This window comes from Centroberyx gerrardi, chromosome 7 (genome assembly GCF_048128805.1).
Source record: "Centroberyx gerrardi isolate f3 chromosome 7, fCenGer3.hap1.cur.20231027, whole genome shotgun sequence".
Lineage (NCBI taxonomy): Eukaryota > Metazoa > Chordata > Actinopteri > Beryciformes > Berycidae > Centroberyx > Centroberyx gerrardi.
Window position 1 is genome coordinate 18,692,150 of NC_136003.1, and position 18,862 is coordinate 18,711,011.

General features: G+C 39.8%; 1 protein-coding gene and 1 pseudogene across 1 annotated transcript; both read left to right on the forward strand.

Moving 5' to 3' along the window:
* Positions 1-6,201, forward strand: LOC139918265 (cytochrome P450 2K1-like). Its single transcript, XM_078284456.1, has 9 exons — positions 1-204; positions 606-768; positions 1,010-1,159; positions 1,260-1,420; positions 3,205-3,384; positions 3,482-3,623; positions 5,233-5,417; positions 5,550-5,691; positions 5,849-6,201. The coding sequence occupies exons 1-9, from the start codon at positions 1-3 to the stop codon at positions 6,034-6,036; spliced, it is 1,515 nt and encodes a 504-aa protein (XP_078140582.1). The 3' UTR covers positions 6,037-6,201.
* A 4,968-nt stretch (positions 6,202-11,169) lies between these two features.
* LOC139909337 (cytochrome P450 2K1-like) lies at positions 11,170-15,005 on the forward strand (annotated as a pseudogene).
* The last annotated feature ends 3,857 nt before the right edge of the window (positions 15,006-18,862 follow it).

Genomic DNA, 18,862 nt, shown 5'->3' on the forward strand with positions numbered 1-18,862 from the left:
ATGGGCATATTGGATCTTCTTCTCCAGTCCTGCAGTTCAGTCTCCCTGTTGGGGGCTGCTGTGTTCCTGCTGGTCCTCTACCTCTTCTCCTCCAGCTTCAGCTCCCAGGAAAAGGGGAAGGAGCCTCCAGGACCCAAACCTCTTCCCCTGCTTGGTAACCTGTTGCAGCTGGATCTCAAGAGGCCCCACCACACTCTGTGTGAGGTAAGTTTAACACGAGAAAGGCCAAGCGATCGTCAGTTTAGGCCTGTTTTGAATTTTAGAACTGAATTATCTCAGTTTTCAAAAAATCCCTCCATGATTTTAACTGGACCAATGTTCCATTAGCCTTTCTAGTGTTAAATGATGGCTTGGTTGACTGTGTTTGGGTTAAATGAGTCACCATGTTGCAATTTATTAGAATGTCAAAGGATGTGACAGACCTTGGTTTAGGAAAGATTGCATTTAGAATTTTTACCGATAAGTACACAGTAGTATGTAAAGGTTTAGATATATAAAAAAAGAATGTTTACGGTCAATATAATATCATTTTTTTTTTTGTAATAATGAGTGTTCTGGGTTTATTTCTGAGATACAGTATTTGACTGCATGATTGATTTTTCCAGCTTTCTAAGAAATATGGATCTGTATTTACGGTGTACTTTGGACCCAATAAAGTGGTGGTCCTGGCAGGATACAAGGCAGTCAAGCAGGCTCTGGTCAACCATGCAGAGGATTTTGGGGATAGAGGCATCACCCCTCTTTCTCATGACATCAATCAAGGACATGGTATGGACTTCCCTTACAAAACCTTTAGCAGCACAGTCTGATAAAGAGGTATAATAAAGAAATAAATAATAGCAATTAACAACTATACCAAAAGCAACAGCACCAACAAGTTCTGTTTGTTTCACCTGTTTCAAATCATTCTGGATTTTTTTTGTATTTTTATTTTTTTTATCATTTGTTGCAGTGTTCTATCTTTTCATTTCTAGCTTGTTTTATCTGTGATAATCTCTGATTTCTGCAGGAATTCTGTTTGCCAATGGAGATTCCTGGAAAGAGATGAGGCGTTTTGCCCTGACTAACCTGAGAGACTTTGGGATGGGCAAGAGAGCAGCTGAGGAGAAAATCGTAGAGGAATGCCACCATCTGATGAAAGTGTTTGCAGAGCATGAAGGTATGGAGTAACATATCTCAATGTAACATGCTCTTTTGTATTGTTTGTCTTGTATTCCAGTCTTTACACTTTCATTGTTTCCCACTGCTGTTTTTAACAGGGAATGCATTTGACACAACATGTCCAGTGAATTACGCTACATCCAATATTATCTCATCCATTGTGTATGGTAGCAGATTTGAATACACTGACCCCCGATTCAGATGCATGGTGAATAGGGCCAATGAGACCATACGCATTTCAGGTTCTGCACCAATCCGGGTAAGCATAATCTTTGTTTATTGACTTGATGTTGTTTTAAAAGTTGATTAACTGGAAATCAGCTTAATTCCTACACAGGCATTTCATTATCGGGTGGATTTTAGAAAATGAAAAACTGCTATGATTGGGGAGCAGAGACTTTGTACTGTACTGACATCATCATCATCATCAACATCAACATCAACATCATATCTATTCTAAAAACAGTTGCAATCTTTTAAATCACTCAAGGTATTTCTTTACAGTAGGCCTATGCTGACTGATTATGCCTATTACCACCTTTCATTCAAAGGGATAAGAAACAGACCTAAAACATACTGTACATTTATTTGACAGCAGCTGTGCCTGCCAGGGAGAGATTTCACAGGGAATCTTGCTACCTGAGGCCGTCAGTGAGATGGAGATATTACCTTGTGAATTTCATTCTTTTCGTAACATGAAATCCTGAAACAACTTGTTTGATTTCATCCACAAAATGCATACACAACACTTAATTTTGTGCATAAAATTGGCTTTTGATTTTGTGGATGAAAATGAAAACACCATTTAAATTTTGTGGACGAAATCATCTTATATCTAAATGAAACTTGTTTGTGTAGATGTATTCATTTGTATTTAAATTACCACAAAGTTTATTTTGTGGCACGAAATCCATTTTGTGAAACACATGGCAAGTATCCGCGGGACAAAGATGCAATGGACAAATTCATCAAGGTGCCACATGTTTACACCGGCCTAAGTGCAGATTTCAACCAGTAGACGTTGTTGGGAGTCTGGATCTTTTAATCCCGACTAGTTAATCTTTTGAATTATGCTTGGTTGATTAACTTGAGTAGGCCTAAAGACAGGTGTAAAAACACGCTTTTTGTATTTTCTGTTTTCTATGTCAAAACCTATTTTTTTACATAATAATTAATCGATTAATTGGTCATTAAGGTGACTGACAATTGATTAAGGAAATTGATTAAAATTAGCATCCCTAGTTGTAATTTAACTTCCTTGTTAAATTCTGCCTCCAATTTGTAGATATCAAACTATGACAGCTGGAAAGTCTAAGGAGTTCACAAAGAAGGCAATGATTTACAAATGTGTACAGCCAAATCTTTCCATGATTCTGTAGTCCCTCTTTTGGGTTGTACCTTAATCTCTGCTGGCAGCTACGAAAGATGTGTGTTTTTACCAAAAGGGCACACCCAGCTAAAGGGAACAGGCAGGTTTCTTATTTGTCAGCACACTGGTAACTGGTAGTAGATGGTACATAGGTGCTGCAGAAAGCTTGGTACACTCTGGAAGTGTTTGTCATAGTCAGAATTCCGAGAAAATGTTTTATATTTTATATTTAATCTCAGAATTCTGACTTGATTCTCAGAATACTGAGATTAAGAACTCAAATACATTTTTCACATGTGGCCCTAATCCTCTTCCGTATACCAGCGATGTGGTAAATGTAGAAATCAATTCCTGCATATACTGGTTTATATACACATGCTAATAACCTAATCTACAAAGTAAATAAAATGCTGTAAAACTTCATCTTTGGCATGAAAGTTAAACCTGAGTAAGCAAAATGCCAAAAGAACTAAGCAGTGGAATGATAAACAACAACAAAGTCTAAGGTACTTAAAAAACATGAAAGATTTTGTCAATAATCATGAATTTACTGCACAGAATTCTTGGAATCTTTCAATGAAATTAAATTCCAAAGCTTATCTACATTTTGGGTTGGTGTTTGGTTTACATTCTCACTAATTGTAATCTCTGTTACCTGTACTCTTGTGTGGCAGTTGTACAACACATTTCCCTGGCTGGCCAATTGGATAAAGAGCCGGGAGCTGATATTAAAAAATGTTGAAAATAATATTTTGGATGTCAGAGACTTAGTCAAGCATCTGAAAGAGACTCTGAACCCTCAGATGTGCAGGGGATTTGTAGACTCTTTTCTGATCCGTAAGCAGAAAGAGGAGGTACGACAAACACCTTTGATGTCTTTCATAGAAAAAGTATGTACAGCAATGCTGCATACATGTCTAGTTTACAATATGTGGCTGTGTTTCCTCTCAGGACTCCTGTGTCATGGACTCTCACTACCATGAGAAGAACCTCATAGTCACAGTGTCCAACCTGTTTGCTGCTGGTACAGATACCACAGGCACTACATTGAGATGGGGTTTGCTGTTCATGGCCAAATATCCACGGGTACAGGGTAAGAACAGCGCTGAGGCATGCACATGTTATGGACCCACATACTCGTCAGAATTGCATCGTAATAAAGAGAAAAATTTTACGTCCCTTAATAAATCAATAAGGAATGCGGTTTGCTCTGTTTCTTATTCTTTGGTGATTAAGGTGAGGAAAACACAGTTATGAATCAATTGTGGACTAAGATTTCTCCAGCAAGAGCAACATAATAGATCCACAGCCATAAAGCCAGAAAACATACAGAACATATAGAAAACATGAACCTGTGAATGAACTGGGCTGTTCTAAAGAGAATGAATTTGGCATCTTTTTCCATTTCATATTTTACAACTTCAAAGCAAAAAGTTGTAGCTGCACTCCCATAGCTCCGATGCAGAATTCTTTATTGTATAAAAACTCCCATATACCCTAACGAAGACAGGTTTCTGTCGAAACGTTGGTTTTTATACAATAAAGAATTCTGCATCGGAGCTGTGGGAGTGCGGCTACAACTTTTTACTTTGAATTTCTGTTCCTGTGAGCCAGCACCCCTCTAATACTGTGTTTCAACCAACTTTTCAAGATATTTTACAACTTAACATGTTGAAGTATTAGTTCTTGGGCAGAAATGACCCAGGGCGATTGTCTGGGTTAAGGCTACATTTTCTGAAAAATGAAAATCATTTGAGAATAAAAAGTACAATAATCCAATTATCTGTGGGTCTAATCTGGGTCCACAAATGAATAGCAAATGAATAGGTTGATAGATAATTTACACATAGGATGCAGAGTGAATACAATTAAATACCCAGCAGGATAGAAAACTAGCAGTACTCTGGTTCCTGAGGACCAGCATTGAGAACCACTAACCTAGACAATAGGAATAACAAGATTTCTTACATTTACATGTACTTACATTGTCTTACTCCATTTTAAGGCAAGCTATAATCACGAGACCATATGGAATTCTTTAGTACCCCCACCCACCTCACCCTTATGATATCAGTGTCCCTCATTTTCCTTTTGTAAGGTTACATTAACATGCTCTCTAAATGTACTTTGGTTGGTTGCAATCATACTGTATGTTGCGGTTGCATCTCCTGTTTCAGAGTGATGCCACTGAAGGCAGTCAGATAATTCAATAGCATTAACATGAGTTAAAAAAGAGAAATTATTCCAATGCTGCAGACAGAGAGTTCTACAATGCCAGTAAGACCACAGCTAACTTCACAAGCTATCAAGATCTCACAGGGTCTTTACTAGTGAAAGAAGATTTGTGAAATCCAGATTGTTGACAAGATCAGAGCAAAGGCTCTGTGCATCTGATTCAGTTATACTCTTTGATTTTATTGATTCAAAATAGTGTTACAGATACGATAGCCCAATATCACAGCAGTACTAGTGTAGAGACCACATAACGAAAAGAGTAGGTGCTTTCTATTTTAGAAGCTGTAAGAACAATTATGAAAACAGAGAATTGGTTGTTAATCAGATTTGTTCCAACAATATTTTTAAAAAGGAGAACCACATGCAATCTAAAGAGAAACCTAAAGAGATTAAGAATGTCATTTTTTTTTAAGGGTGAGTAGCAGACGTAGGCAAATTTAGTTTTATTTCCTACTTTGCTTGTCCAGACCAGGTCCAGGAGGAGCTGAGCAGGGTGATAGGAAGTCGTCCGGTCCGGGTGGAGGACAGGAAGAACCTGCCCTACACTGATGCCGTCATCCATGAGACTCAGAGACTGGCCAACATCGTCCCCATTTCTATTCCTCACGTCACCAGCCGAGACGTCACCTTCCAGGGCTACTTCATCAGGAAGGTCAGATACATGAAATACATTAAGTGCTGAATAATGTATTCAGCAAAACTGATGATGTTAAAATGAACATCATCAAATATGTGATTGTATTTCCTTTTTGATCATTTAAAATATTCCATCCTGTGATGACAGGGGACAATTGTGTATCCTTTGCTGATGTCTGTCCTTCATGATGAAAGTGAATGGGAGAGCCCCCACACATTCAACCCGGGACATTTCTTAAATGAGCATGGAAAATTTGTGACAAAAGATGCATTCATGCCCTTCTCTGCAGGTACGATATATCATTTCTGTAAAGAGTGAAATCTTTCTTTGCATTTGACATGAAAATTTGTACAATTCATGTATTTTTTATATTTCTAAATCCACACATTTCTAATAGTTATGGCACCTTCTGAATTCTGTGTCTGAATTTGTGTTGTGTCTTACAGGTCGCAGGGTTTGTCTCGGAGAGAGTCTGGCCAGGATGGAGCTCTTCCTCTTCTTCACCTCTCTCCTCCAGCACTTTCGTTTCACTCCTCCACCCGGAGTTACAGAGGATGAACTGGATCTGACACCAGCTGTGGGCTTCACCCTCAACCCTTCACCTCATCAGCTGTGTGCTGTCAGCCAGTTCTAAGTAAAGGGACTTGAACCAACATTCATTATTCATCACCAAAGAAATGCAAAAGAAGTAATTTACCTATGACCCAGATGAATGGAAATATCCAATGTTACCTATAAATGCAGAGTTTTGCAATAGGAAATATCATTTCTTGTTTTGTTAGCTTTCCATGTTGGACAATTGGACAGTAAACTTTTACCCTTGCATGCTACTATAATTCATGCAAAAATGGAGAAAGAAAACAACACTAAATACATTATAAGAGCTAAATCTTGATAATGCTTTGCACATGCATCCAAGTAGCTCAATATACATTCCTTTTTTAGGGATGACATTAAGATTCCACCTATTTCTTCACTAGTTTGTCATTGTTATAGTGCAAAATTATGTATTCCTTTATCAGCCATTATTATTACTTTGTGTTTCATGATGTCTTAGTTTTGATAAGATATTGTATTAAAAAAAACCCACTTGAGTATGTATTCTGCAATGTTAGTTCTGTAATCCCTTTTAATTCATTTTCATAAAATTCTATTTCATTTGATGTTTGTTTGAAAGAGATTCTAGTTCATTCATTCATTCAAGCAGACCATTTGAAATAAATTCAGGGCACACATTTTTAATGCTATGTCCACTAACCGACATCTTGCAATATTTGGTAGCTGGTAAAGCTGGGGATACACTAGACAGCTATTGCCCCGATTTTAGCCAGGATTCACAATCGGGCCGAGTCTGTCCTGGTCTGCACTAGTCTGCAGATTTTGGGGCAGTCGGCGTGGCCAGTTGGCACAGAAAATCGACAAGTGTGTGAGGGGAACAGACTTTAATCGACAAGTGTGTGAGGGGAACAGACTCTAATCTCTTGCCTCCCGACGTGAGTCGGAGCCACTACGATTATATCAAACATGTTTGATTTTTACAAGCGGAATCTGGACGCAGTCGGGTAGTGTGTACTCGTCAACAACTCAAATGCAGTGGGTCCCGTCAATAGCCAATTAAAAACTATGAAGCTATGCCATAACAAGCCAATACAGTGTTTAGCCTACACCAAGGAGCAATCAACTAGTTAATTCTTCATACAATACATTTATAGATAGGCCTACCAATCTTTCTGGTACCAAGGCACACAGGAAAAAAATACAGAGAAGACTCAATTATTGTTTACACAAAACCTTGGCTGCCAGATGCCGATTTTAGACCGGAAAGTCAGGTTTTATAATTATTATTTATTAGCCTACATGTCCGGTCGGTAGTCCTGACCAGACAATGTAAATGCGCAGTCCGGTTTTGCAACATAATCATCTGGCACCGTAGCCAACATCTCCTACAAACGTTCTCAGCTCCCACTTCATAGCTTTGGCTCCATTATGTATCAACAGGTATTTGATTCACATTTGCTGCTCACCTGCAGCTCCCTCTGCAGTCTGTGCCGTCCATACTGCTTTCCACACCTTTATGTAAATGCGTTTTGGGTCTGTGTATTTTTTGGTCATTCTATTTTCCTCCCTCTCTGCTTCTCTCTCTCCTTTCCACTTTCCAGGCCTTGATGGTGCTGAAAGACGCACAGCTCTGTATTCAGGTTGCAATCCCAGAATGGGATTTTTGTTATTTTACTGTCACTACTAACTTCCTAAGAAATGAACAGTTCCTTTCTAGGAAATTATTAGGAAATTGTGGACCCGGAAAATAAAGTGTTACCGTATTCATGTCCCTACTTTGTGCCTCTGGCTGAGGAGGTTGAGAAAAAGGTGTCAGGTCACTGTCCAACATTATCACCATTTTAATTCCTCAAATCAGTTCCTCATGCCACCAAGGATATTTCATAAATAACCGCACTACCAACCAAAGCATTCTATCCCACATGTGCTACAGGTAATCAATACATTTGGTCAGTTTTCTGGTTATAAAGTAAATTACAGTAAGAGTGAGATTATTCCACTTAATCATTTCACTTTTTAATCACATCTAGGCACTACCTCTTTTAATTGGAACACAAAAGGTATGAAATACTTAGGAATCAAAATTAGAAACCCTATTGGAACAATCGTTCAGTTAAATGCACCAGATCTTTTAAAATCTGTAAGGGAAGACATTAAAAGGTGGACAGTTTTGCCTCTATCACTGTGGAGCAGAATTAAAGTTATAAAAATGAACATTTTACCAAGGGTGGCTTTTCTCATTTCATCTATACCACTTAAATTCCCCTCTAGCTGGTTTAAGGAAATAAATCAATTATTTTCAGACTTCCAATGGAGAAATAAAAAACCCAGGATCAGTTACAAAAACACTTCTACAACACTTCTGTCTAATCTACGACATAGAGGAGATCTACCAGTAGTATATAGCATACAATACAAGGTACCCCTTGCTTTGGGCTTATCATGGCGAGAGAGAAAGAGAGATAAAGATTGATCTCTGCCTGTTCTATGGTATAACCTGAAACCCATTCTTAGAATGGACAATCCACTGACACAATTTTCATGTGAAATAGTGAAAATAATACAGAAAGGTTTGGCTTTTAGTGGAATGTCTTTATCATCATGTCCATTATGGAACAATTCTCTCTTTACAGCAGGTGGTAAAACCCTTAAGAACAATGTATGGCAGCAGTGTAGCATAAAACTGGTGGGGCAAGTGATCAGGAATGGGGACATGGTTCCATTTAATGAACTGAAAACACAGTTTGGGCTGAAAGACTCTGAATTTTTTACTTATTTGCAAATAAAGTCCATTATCAAATCATTGCTTTCTAAGGGTATACACATAGGAAAACAAGCGAGATCTAGTGGATAAACTAAGGGGAGCTGAGGTACAGTTTCAGGTTGTTGTGCCTTGCTTCACCTGACTGCAACACCCAAACTAAATTAAGGTGACATGGGTGTGCTCATATCTACAACACAATGGGATGCAGCAATTAAAAATGCTATTGTGTCAGATACAAATTTTAAATTGTAAAGGTAATACACAGGGCCTATATTACACCCTGCACATTGAAAAAGAATTGACCACAGGTTATCAAACTTGTGCAGGCATGGTTATGAAGTAGAGGGCACACTTATGCACTTATTGTGGCATTGTCCACTTGTTAAGAGATTTTGGTTGTAGCTATGTTGTTGAAAACTTAGCATAAATTCTTAATATAGATATCAAACCATGTCCGGTAACTTGTATACTAGATGTGAAGATGGACAACGTACAATCACAATTTGAACAGCGTATTTTTGCATTGGCCTTCCTATCAGCCAATTATTTTAATGAACTGGAAACAACGTAAACCAACTGTTTCAGCATAGAAAATTGGCTGAAGGACTTTATGGACTTGTTATCAATGGAGTGGGCTGCTCCTCCAAGAGTATGAGAATCCAGAGTTCTGACTTTATATCTCGGAATTCAGACATTTTTTTTTGTGAGAGAAAAATAAAGTCAGAATTGTGAGATATAAAGTCAGAATTCTGAGAAATAAAGTCACAATTGTGAGAAAAAAACTCACAATTGAGTCGTTTTTTATTTTATTGAGTGGCGGGAATGGGCTTCCATACTGGACTGACTGTCACCAGGCTGCACACTGGACTCATCCCTGACCATGTAGATATGCTCTTATTCTTAAATAAAAAAACAGTAGATTACAGTGCCAGTGTTTCCAATCAATAATTTGTGGCGCAAAATCAAAAGTTAGTCAATGTAGGCTATAGAAATTGATCAAAATCGTTCGGTAATGCGCCTAATGTGCGCATCACGTCATGTCTGTCATTTGGTGATGCAGTAGCTCTGTACTCAATCCGACAGTCTGTCTCTGAAAACGTTAGTAAAAAAAATAAAATTCCACATTTTCTCCAAATTTACGTGTTGGTAACGGTAATTGTAAAGAGTAACTTGATACTTTTTAATCGGACAATTCTAACACTGCTCAACACTCTTAACGTTAACATGAGTCCAGTGCAGAGACTTCATTGCATGTTCCAGTCCTCCACTCCCTTCACTGGCTCCCAATAAACCAACGGATCATCTTCAAGTTACTCCTCCTGGTGTTCAAGGCCATAAATTGCACCGGTCCAACCTACCTCCAGGAGCTCCTCACCCCTCAATCCTCACCCCGGACACTCAGGTCTGGCAGCTCAAATCTTCTTGCTGTGCCACGGACAAAGCTGACAAGCATGGGAGATCGTGCCTTTTCGTCGCTGGGGCCACGCTTGTGGAATCAGCTCCCAGGAACGATTAGGGCCTCAGACTCACTCGCTGTTTTTAAATCAAATCTTAAGACTCACCTGTTCCTCTCTGCTTTCCCCTAGGGTCCTGGTTCATGTGCTTTCCCTTTAAACTTGACATTTTTCTTTATCTTATTTTAACCCTTATTTTGGTTTATGCCTATAATCGCATGATTTTTTGTGTAAATTGACCAGTTTTAACGTTGTACTATGATTGTTTTACTCTTTCTGTGCAGCACCTTGAGATTTCGTTGTATTTTAAAGTGTTCTATATTAATAAAATTAATTATTATTATTATTATTATTATTATTATTATTATTATTATTATTATTATTATTCCCCCTGATCACCAGTTGGATTCCATTGGACACAATGTAAAGACAAGTAATTAACCCTAAACAAAGTAAATTTTCAGCCTGTGGGAAACACAGAGGTATATTGTTGGGAGTCTGGATCTTTTAATCCCGACTAGTTAATCTTTTGAATTATGCTTGGTTGATTAACTTGAGTAGGCCTAAAGACAAGTGTAAAAACACGCTTTTTGTATTTTCTATTTTCTATGTCAAAACCTATTTTTTACATAATGATTAATCAATTAATTAATTCATTAACGTGACTGACAATTGATTAAGGAAATTGATTAAAATTAGCATCCCTAGTTGTAATTTAACTTCCTTGTTAAATTCTGCCTCCAATTTGTAGATATCAAACTATGACAGCTGGAAAGTCTAAGGAGTTCACAAAGAAGGCAACAATTTACAAATGTGTACAGCCAAATCTTTCCATGATTCTGTAGTCCCTCCTTTGGGTTGTACCTTAATCTCTGCTGGCAGCTACGAAAGATGTGTGTTTTTACCAAAAGGGCACACCCAGCTAAAGGGAACAAGCAGGTTTCTTATTTGTCAACACACTGGTAACATAAGTATACAGTTTATTTAAGTCATGGGCATATTGGATCTTCTTCTCCAGTCCTGCAGTTCAGTCTCCCTGTTGGGGGCTGCTGTGTTCCTGCTGGTCCTCTACCTCTTCTCCTCCAGCTTCAGCTCCCAGGAAAAGGGGAAGGAGCCTCCCGGACCCAAACCTCTTCCCCTGCTTGGTAACCTGTTGCAGCTGGATCTCAAGAGACCCTACCACACACTCTGGGAGGTAAGGCAGTGGCTAGAGTTTGCTTGCTACATATACAGTATGGCTACACTGTACAATGTTTTCTTGTTAGTTTGGTGTTGTGTGGTTGTTCTCAACACTCTCTAAGCAGCAAAATGATTATCAGTCTGAAAACCTGTCTTATAATTGGCTCAACTATTTTGAGTGTATGTTAAGTAGTATAAGATCATTACAATGTGCCCTGGTTTTAGCTTTCCAAGAAATATGGATCAGTGTTCACAGTCTAGAGAAAGTGGTAGTCCTGGCAGGATACAAGACTGTCAAGGAAGCTCTGGTCAACCATGCTGAAGAATTTGGAGACAAAGAAATAATCCCAGTAATACATGAAATCAATGAAGGGCATGGTAAGGAAAGAAAACAAGCACAGATCCTGTACAGACCCATGGCACGTGTGTTCAATTCAATGCAATGCACTGAAGCATTACAACATGGTTATCGGTTAAATAATTCCACTAACGTCACTTAGATACCACAGGTAAAAATGTTATCTAACATTAAAGTTTATAGGGCAATGGAAGATGTGGATGTATGTAAATTAATGGCAGAGAGTGGGGCTTGGTGTGGGAGCAATGCTTGGCTAGCACGACACGTTTATCGGTTAAATTACCTATTCCATGTTTATTGGTTAAATTACCTATTCCATGTTTATTGGTTAAATTACCTATTCCACCAACGTCACAGACCACAGGTAATAACGTTATCTACTGTTAAGGTTTGCAGGACAGCAGAAGATGTGGATGTCTGTAAATTGACGGCGAAGAGTTTGGCTCTGTGTGGGATTCAATATGGCATTATCAATACGGGACTCAATGTGGCATTTAGCCCATAGGCGAGAGGCCATCTCTTAGTCAAAGACGCCTTCTAGAGGCCATCTCACAAAGCGACATCTCACTAAGCGTTAGCTGACTGACTGACTGACTGCATGAACTGAATTTGCCTCGTGATGCCCTCAGCTGTGCCGTGGGAAAAACTGATTTGACTCTCTTCTGTGTCAGTCAGTTAAAAATTTTCAGTAAATGTTTATTGTTTTTACATATAATTTGTTTCTCAGTTGAAAACCATATTTTGTTTAAATACTTTTATTTAGGCATTTCATTTGCCAATGGGGATTCGTGGAAAGAGATGAGGCGGTTTGCTTTGACTAATCTGAGAGACTTTGGCATGGGCAAGAAGGCAAGTGAGGAGAAAATCATTGAGGAAAATCACAACCTCATTGAAGTGTTTGAGAAATACAAAGGTAACCCTCTTATTTTAAACCTGCAATAAGCGATTTCAGACCCTGTAACCAATCCTGAAACTAACGTGTGCTACGTGGAGATTTGAGATGTAATGATATAAACAAACAGCCACACACGCGAACCAGCTGTGTTGTTGTTGTTTTCACCTCTTCTCTAAAGCTTGTTGTCAAATTCGGCCCGAGTAATGGCGGAATCGATAAAGCAAGCGAGTAAATGTTTTCAACTAGTAAACTTGCTACCTACCTCTTCACTTGTCGCTGTGGGACATGTGACCTTCAGCGGGAGAAAACTCTGGCAAAGCGAGACCGGCGATATTTCTCTGTAGGTAAGTTTATTTACCCATTAGCCTTTATGCATGGTTTGTCCTTAAGGGCTGCCGTCGCCCAGAAGCTTTGCTGTGTGTGTGTTTACAAAATGTGTTGGGGTTTCTATCACCCTCTAGTGGTCAGAAAAAATCGCTTAGTGTAGCTTTAACAGAATTTATTACACAGCTTTGTTGAATACTCGATTCTGATTGGTCAATTACGGCCATCTACGGTCTGTTATTTCTGAATAGCAGACCGCTGCTGTGAATAACAGACCGTTGCTATGGACGCAGTTCTGATCATAGACTCTGGAGGACAACGTCCAATCATATCAATCCGCAGAAAGAAGTCCGGTAAATTTAACGGTTAATTTAAATTTAACAACGTCAGCTCATTCGCGACACCCTGTGGCAAAAAAACGTTAGCTTTCCGTTACTCCATCAGAAAACCATGGAAGATTTTTTCTAATATTAATTTTAATCTCTGCTTTGCGTCGGGGTCCTGCATCACCCTGTCGGGGTTTATTTCGCAATAATGACCTGCTCGCTGTACATTATCCCTTACTTATAATTGGCACAATTGTTGTCTTTCTTGTTGCAGGTAAAGCTTTTGATACTACCCAACCAGTGAACTATGCAGTCTCCAACATTATCTGCTCCATTGTCTATGGCAGCAGATTTGAATATGATAACCCAGAGTTCACAACTATGGTGGATCAAGTTAATGAAGGTATTCGAATTGTGGGCTCTCCCTCAATACGGGTACCACTTCATATTTTAAACAGTAGAAATGATATAGCAGAAAACATCACAGATGGTTTCATTTTCTAATTAACAGGACAAATTTTCATGTAAATTGTATTCATTTCTTGGTTAACAGGTGTATAACACTTTCCCATGGCTGGGCAAATGGTTTGGTAACAGGACACAAATCCAGAATTCTGTTATTGCCAATAAGAAGAGTTGATCAGAGGTTTACAAGAGACTCTGAATCCACAGATGTGCAGAGGCTTTGTGGACTCTTTTCTGGTCCGCAAGCAGAGTCTGGAGGTATGAACATATCACCTCAGAACCTTAACATTTTACATTATGGTTTATTGTTTGATTTTTAATGATGATTAAAAATCAAATAATAAATAGAATATTTTTTTTAAGACAATGTTGTATGTAATTTTAATAACTGTGCTGGTACATTTTAGCAGGAATCTGGGAATATGAACACTCACCACCACAAAGAAAACCTTTTGACAGCAGTTGGCAATCTATTCAGTGCTGGTACTGGAATGACAGGAACTACACTGACATGGGGACTTCTGTTTATGGCCAAGTATCCAAACATACAGGGTAAGGAGCTGCAGACATTACAGACAGTACACAGCTTATGTACATTAACAAAGCATCTCCGGTGTATCTTTTACCTAGATACACATAACACAGAGACAATAAAGACAGATGAATACTGGTAAAGGATGAAGTTTATTGAACCAGTTTTATAGCTTACCCTATGTCACTTTTGAACTGAAATGCCATCTGAACTAATCATGACCCAAGTTAGTCAATGGGAGGCAAAGGTCACCACAATAAATGTTTTACCTTAGGTTTTCACAACCATGTCAATTTCTTACCTTTCATCTCCCAGACCAGGTCCAGGATTAGCTGAGCAGGATGATAGGAAGTCGTCAGGTCCGGGTCGAGGACAGGAAGATCCTGCCCTACACTGATGCTGTCATCCATGAGACTCAGAGACTGGCTAACATTGTCCCCATGTCCCTTCCCCACAAAACCAGCCAAGATGTCACCTTTCAGTGTTACGTCATTGAGAAGGTCAGACTGAATAAAACATCCATCTTCATGTTAAAAAAAAAGTATAACAAGAATGTAGAATACAACAATTCCTGAAAAGTTAAATATATATTTTGAAATGACATTGTCCACCATATAGAAGACTTTATTTTGACTTAAAATCCCCCTGTCTACAGGGGACCACAGTGTATCCTCTCTTGACATCTGTCCTGTATGATGAGCTGACTGACACCAGCTGTGGGTCTCACACTCAACCCTTCAGCCCATAAACTGTGTGCTGTCTGTCGCGTATGAGGAGAAGGGCTTTAAAATGCTACTTTGGCCAGTGTCACACATGCAACTTTTTCATGCAATTTGGTTACTTGCCACTGAGTTGGTCCTAATTTGCACAGTGTAATACTCCATGCTTGATGCAACACTGCTGAATACTATTTACCTCTTTGCAACTAGTTTATGCAACAACTACCAACATTTTTGTTGAATCACTACTTTGAAATGTGGCAGCCAAGGGCAGATATTTCATTTCACTGTTGGGGGGGACAATAAACAGAAAAATTTCTCAAGAGCAATTCCTGAAGGGGACACCAAAGGTGCCACCAAAAGTACTGTTGTATTAAATGTATATAGAGGTCCATTATGAAACATTTCCATAAGCACTTCATTCCTTTCTTATGAAGATTTTATCAAATTGCCTTTGATATTACTGGGGTCTTTCTACTTGGCGTTTCGGTGCACTGAAAAATGATCGGATGTCTGTTTTTCTTTTCTCTGCCATTTTAACTGACCTGGCTGGCTGACAAATAGACACACACACACACACACACACACACACACACACACACAACATGCAGGTTATTTACAGTAGTAGGTGAGATGCAACACCCATTAACTGAACTAAAGCTAATATATGCCTAATTAGATTTAAGTTTTCCCGAAAAAGCAGATCTCTAATGTTTTGCTGTCAATGTGTAAAAGTCCAGAACGCTATGAAGCCTGCCAGAAACTTACTTCAGGGTCTTTTTTAAGAATTAAGTCTTCATTTATTTCCAAAATTATAAACACAATTACATAGTGGCAGCCATTTTACATGCAGTAAGAAAAAAAGAATATACTTAGAACCTAATTACGTAGGATAAATTAATCTTAAATAGCCTATTATATTATAGAAATATTACTGTTACCATCTACCAAAGATAATTTTGGTATGAAAACCCGCATTTTAATTTAACCAAGTATCCTGTATCATAAATACATGTCTGGCATTTGTAACAAACCAAACCGCTTGAAAATCGGTCGAAAATTCAGTGAGTTATGATGATTTTAATTGTGGACAGACCTCCTGCCTCCATACACATACATGCATTAGGAGACGCGGCTGCTCCGTACCAACACGCTGACGCACAAGATTCAACCGCGAGGTAATGGAGCGAACAAAATGTAGTCTGGTTACAATTGTGAATGTGTTTTATTCTATTGAGTGGGAAAAGTAAAGAAAAATGTCTGACACATCCTTTGTTTTAAGTTAACCTTTGCGAAGCAGCTACTTACTGGAGGTCTGCCACCACTGACACACTTCCAGAGATCCTCCACAGACACTCGTACCGAGGGCTAATGTGTGTGGGAGTTCGGGGAGGCAGGTAGGCAGTGGACCAAACCACTGTGAGGCATATGAGAGGGGGGGGGGAAGCGCAATCTTTAGAAACTTAAAAACGCATTGTTTTGTGTCTATAATTAGCACAAGTGCTTTCAATGCATATTATTATATTATTTAAAATTATATAGTTATGTTTAAAATGATATATTGAGGGGGACAACTCTCTGTTTTTCCCAGGAAGGGGGGGGTCCGGACCCCCCTGTCCCCCCCGTAATTTCCGCCCATGGTGGCAGCAGTTGAATTTCTTCATGAGCTGCTTGTTTTGGGGCTAATTCTGAACAGAATCTTCTTGAGATGACAATATGTGACAGCTAATTGCAAATTGTACATTCCTTATGTTATCATGTTACAGTACATGGCCAAAAGTATGTGGACACCCTGTCTAATTAGAGGATTTGGCCATTTCAGCCACATCCATTGCTGACAGGTATATAAAATCAAGCACACAGCCATGCAATCTCCATAGACAAACATTGGCAGTAGAATTGGCTGTACTGAAGAGCTCAGTGACTTTCAGTGTGGCACTATCATAGGATGCCACTTTTCCATCAAATCAGTTTGTCAAATTGCTGCCCTGCTAGAGCTGCTTGTCAACTGTAAATGCTGTTATTGTGAAGTGGAAACGTCTAGTAGCAACAGCAGTTCAGGTGCAAAGTGGTAGGCTGCACAAGCTCACCAGGACTGCTAAGTGCTGAAGCGCATACAAATCGTCTGTCCGAGGTTGCAACACTCGCTACAGAGTTAAACTGCCTCTGGAATAGGGTGACCACATTTTCAAACCCCCAAACCGGGACCCTTAAGTGTACCACACGTTCATGCACGCGCACATGTATGCGCTTATGCACGCACCATAGGTGTTTTCATCAGGATGGGGGACAATTATTTCAGCGCTTAGCACACCTAGTGACTGCACCTTTCAACACCATGGACAGCGCCTCAGCAAACAAAAAATGATGTTTTGTCTCCAAAAATCCACCAAAACATAGTTTATTTGAAAACTGTATAATAACACTAGTAAACACAAAACGCAAAGGATTGCACTGGTGTAATATAACATATTTATTGATTGTCAGATACCTTTCAAACCTACTACCTATACCTTTTCAAACCTACTACCTATTACCTAGTAATTACCTATTACCTACTTCACAAAGAAAAGAGTAAGCCTTCTGGAGGTCTTTAGAAAAGACCTCGCCTTTCTCTTCAGCATGACAGCTAACCGTTAGCGTACTGACAGATTCTGTCAGACAGAGCCACAAGCGTCATAGGCTAGCAACAGCCTTGACAACGACACATTGATTGATTGACACACATACAGACAAATCAGTGTTGAATTCAGACGCGTGGTGCATTGTTTATGTTTTCTGATTGGGTTAGGTAATAATGAGCGGGACAGAACATAATACGTAAAATGTCTATGTAAGCGCTGAAAACAAGTATAATACTATTATTATTATTTTCAGTGTGGTGAAAACCGGGACAATTTGGTAGTGAATGTTGAAAACCGGGACATTTTAGTGTTTTACAGATATTTGTCAGGACTCTGGACACCCATCTTGAAACCGGCACAATCCTGGACAAACCGGGACGTCTGGTCACTGTATTCTGGAAGTAACATCAGCATAAGAGCAGTTCTTATGCTGACATTACTTCCAGACGGAGCTGGAGCTTTGTGAAATGGGTTTCCATGGCCAAGTAGCCACACTCAAGCGTAAGATCACTATGCCTAATGCCAAACGTGGGCTGGAGTGATGTCAAGCTCGCCGCCATTGGACTCTGGAGCAGTGGAAATGCGCGTTCTCTGGAGTGATGAATCATAAGATAAGATAAGATAAGATAGTGTCGTGAGTAGGCCTATCTTATTAAGGTACTAAACCACTCCAGCTGACACCAAGTTCTTTTGATCCCCCAGTTGACACACACACAGCAGGCGGAAATCACGTAAAACGTATCCTTTATTACAATTCAATTCATTAAAACACACAGACACACATGTACAGCTGCGCTCCCCCTGACATCTTACTGGCTAATGCTATGTGGTAGCCCGCAGACAACAGCCCCTGCCACACTCCCCCAAGGAGTGTGGCACGCTGGACTCCCCCAAGGAGTCCAGCATGATGGGGCGGTCCCTTTGATGAGGCGGGTCGGAGCTGAGGATGTGGCCGGCGGACAGCGGCTGGCGACTCTCCCCAACCGATGCCCGCGAATGCCCGCCCAGGAGACGCTCCGGGCCCTGCAACTGGCGGGACACAAACAACACAGGAATCAGCAATGGCCCTCCTCCACTCAGGGCTCACACTCACAGGCTGCGGAGGACGGCTATTGAACTTTCCTTCATGCAGGAGATAGCGAGCGGTGTATGTGATCCTTTCGTGACTCCTCCCCGCTGCCCAGTAGATTGCTGGACGTTGGGCCCTCGTCTCCGGCAGCTGTCACGCCGATCAGCCTGCGGAAGTCTGCTCCCCGTCTCTG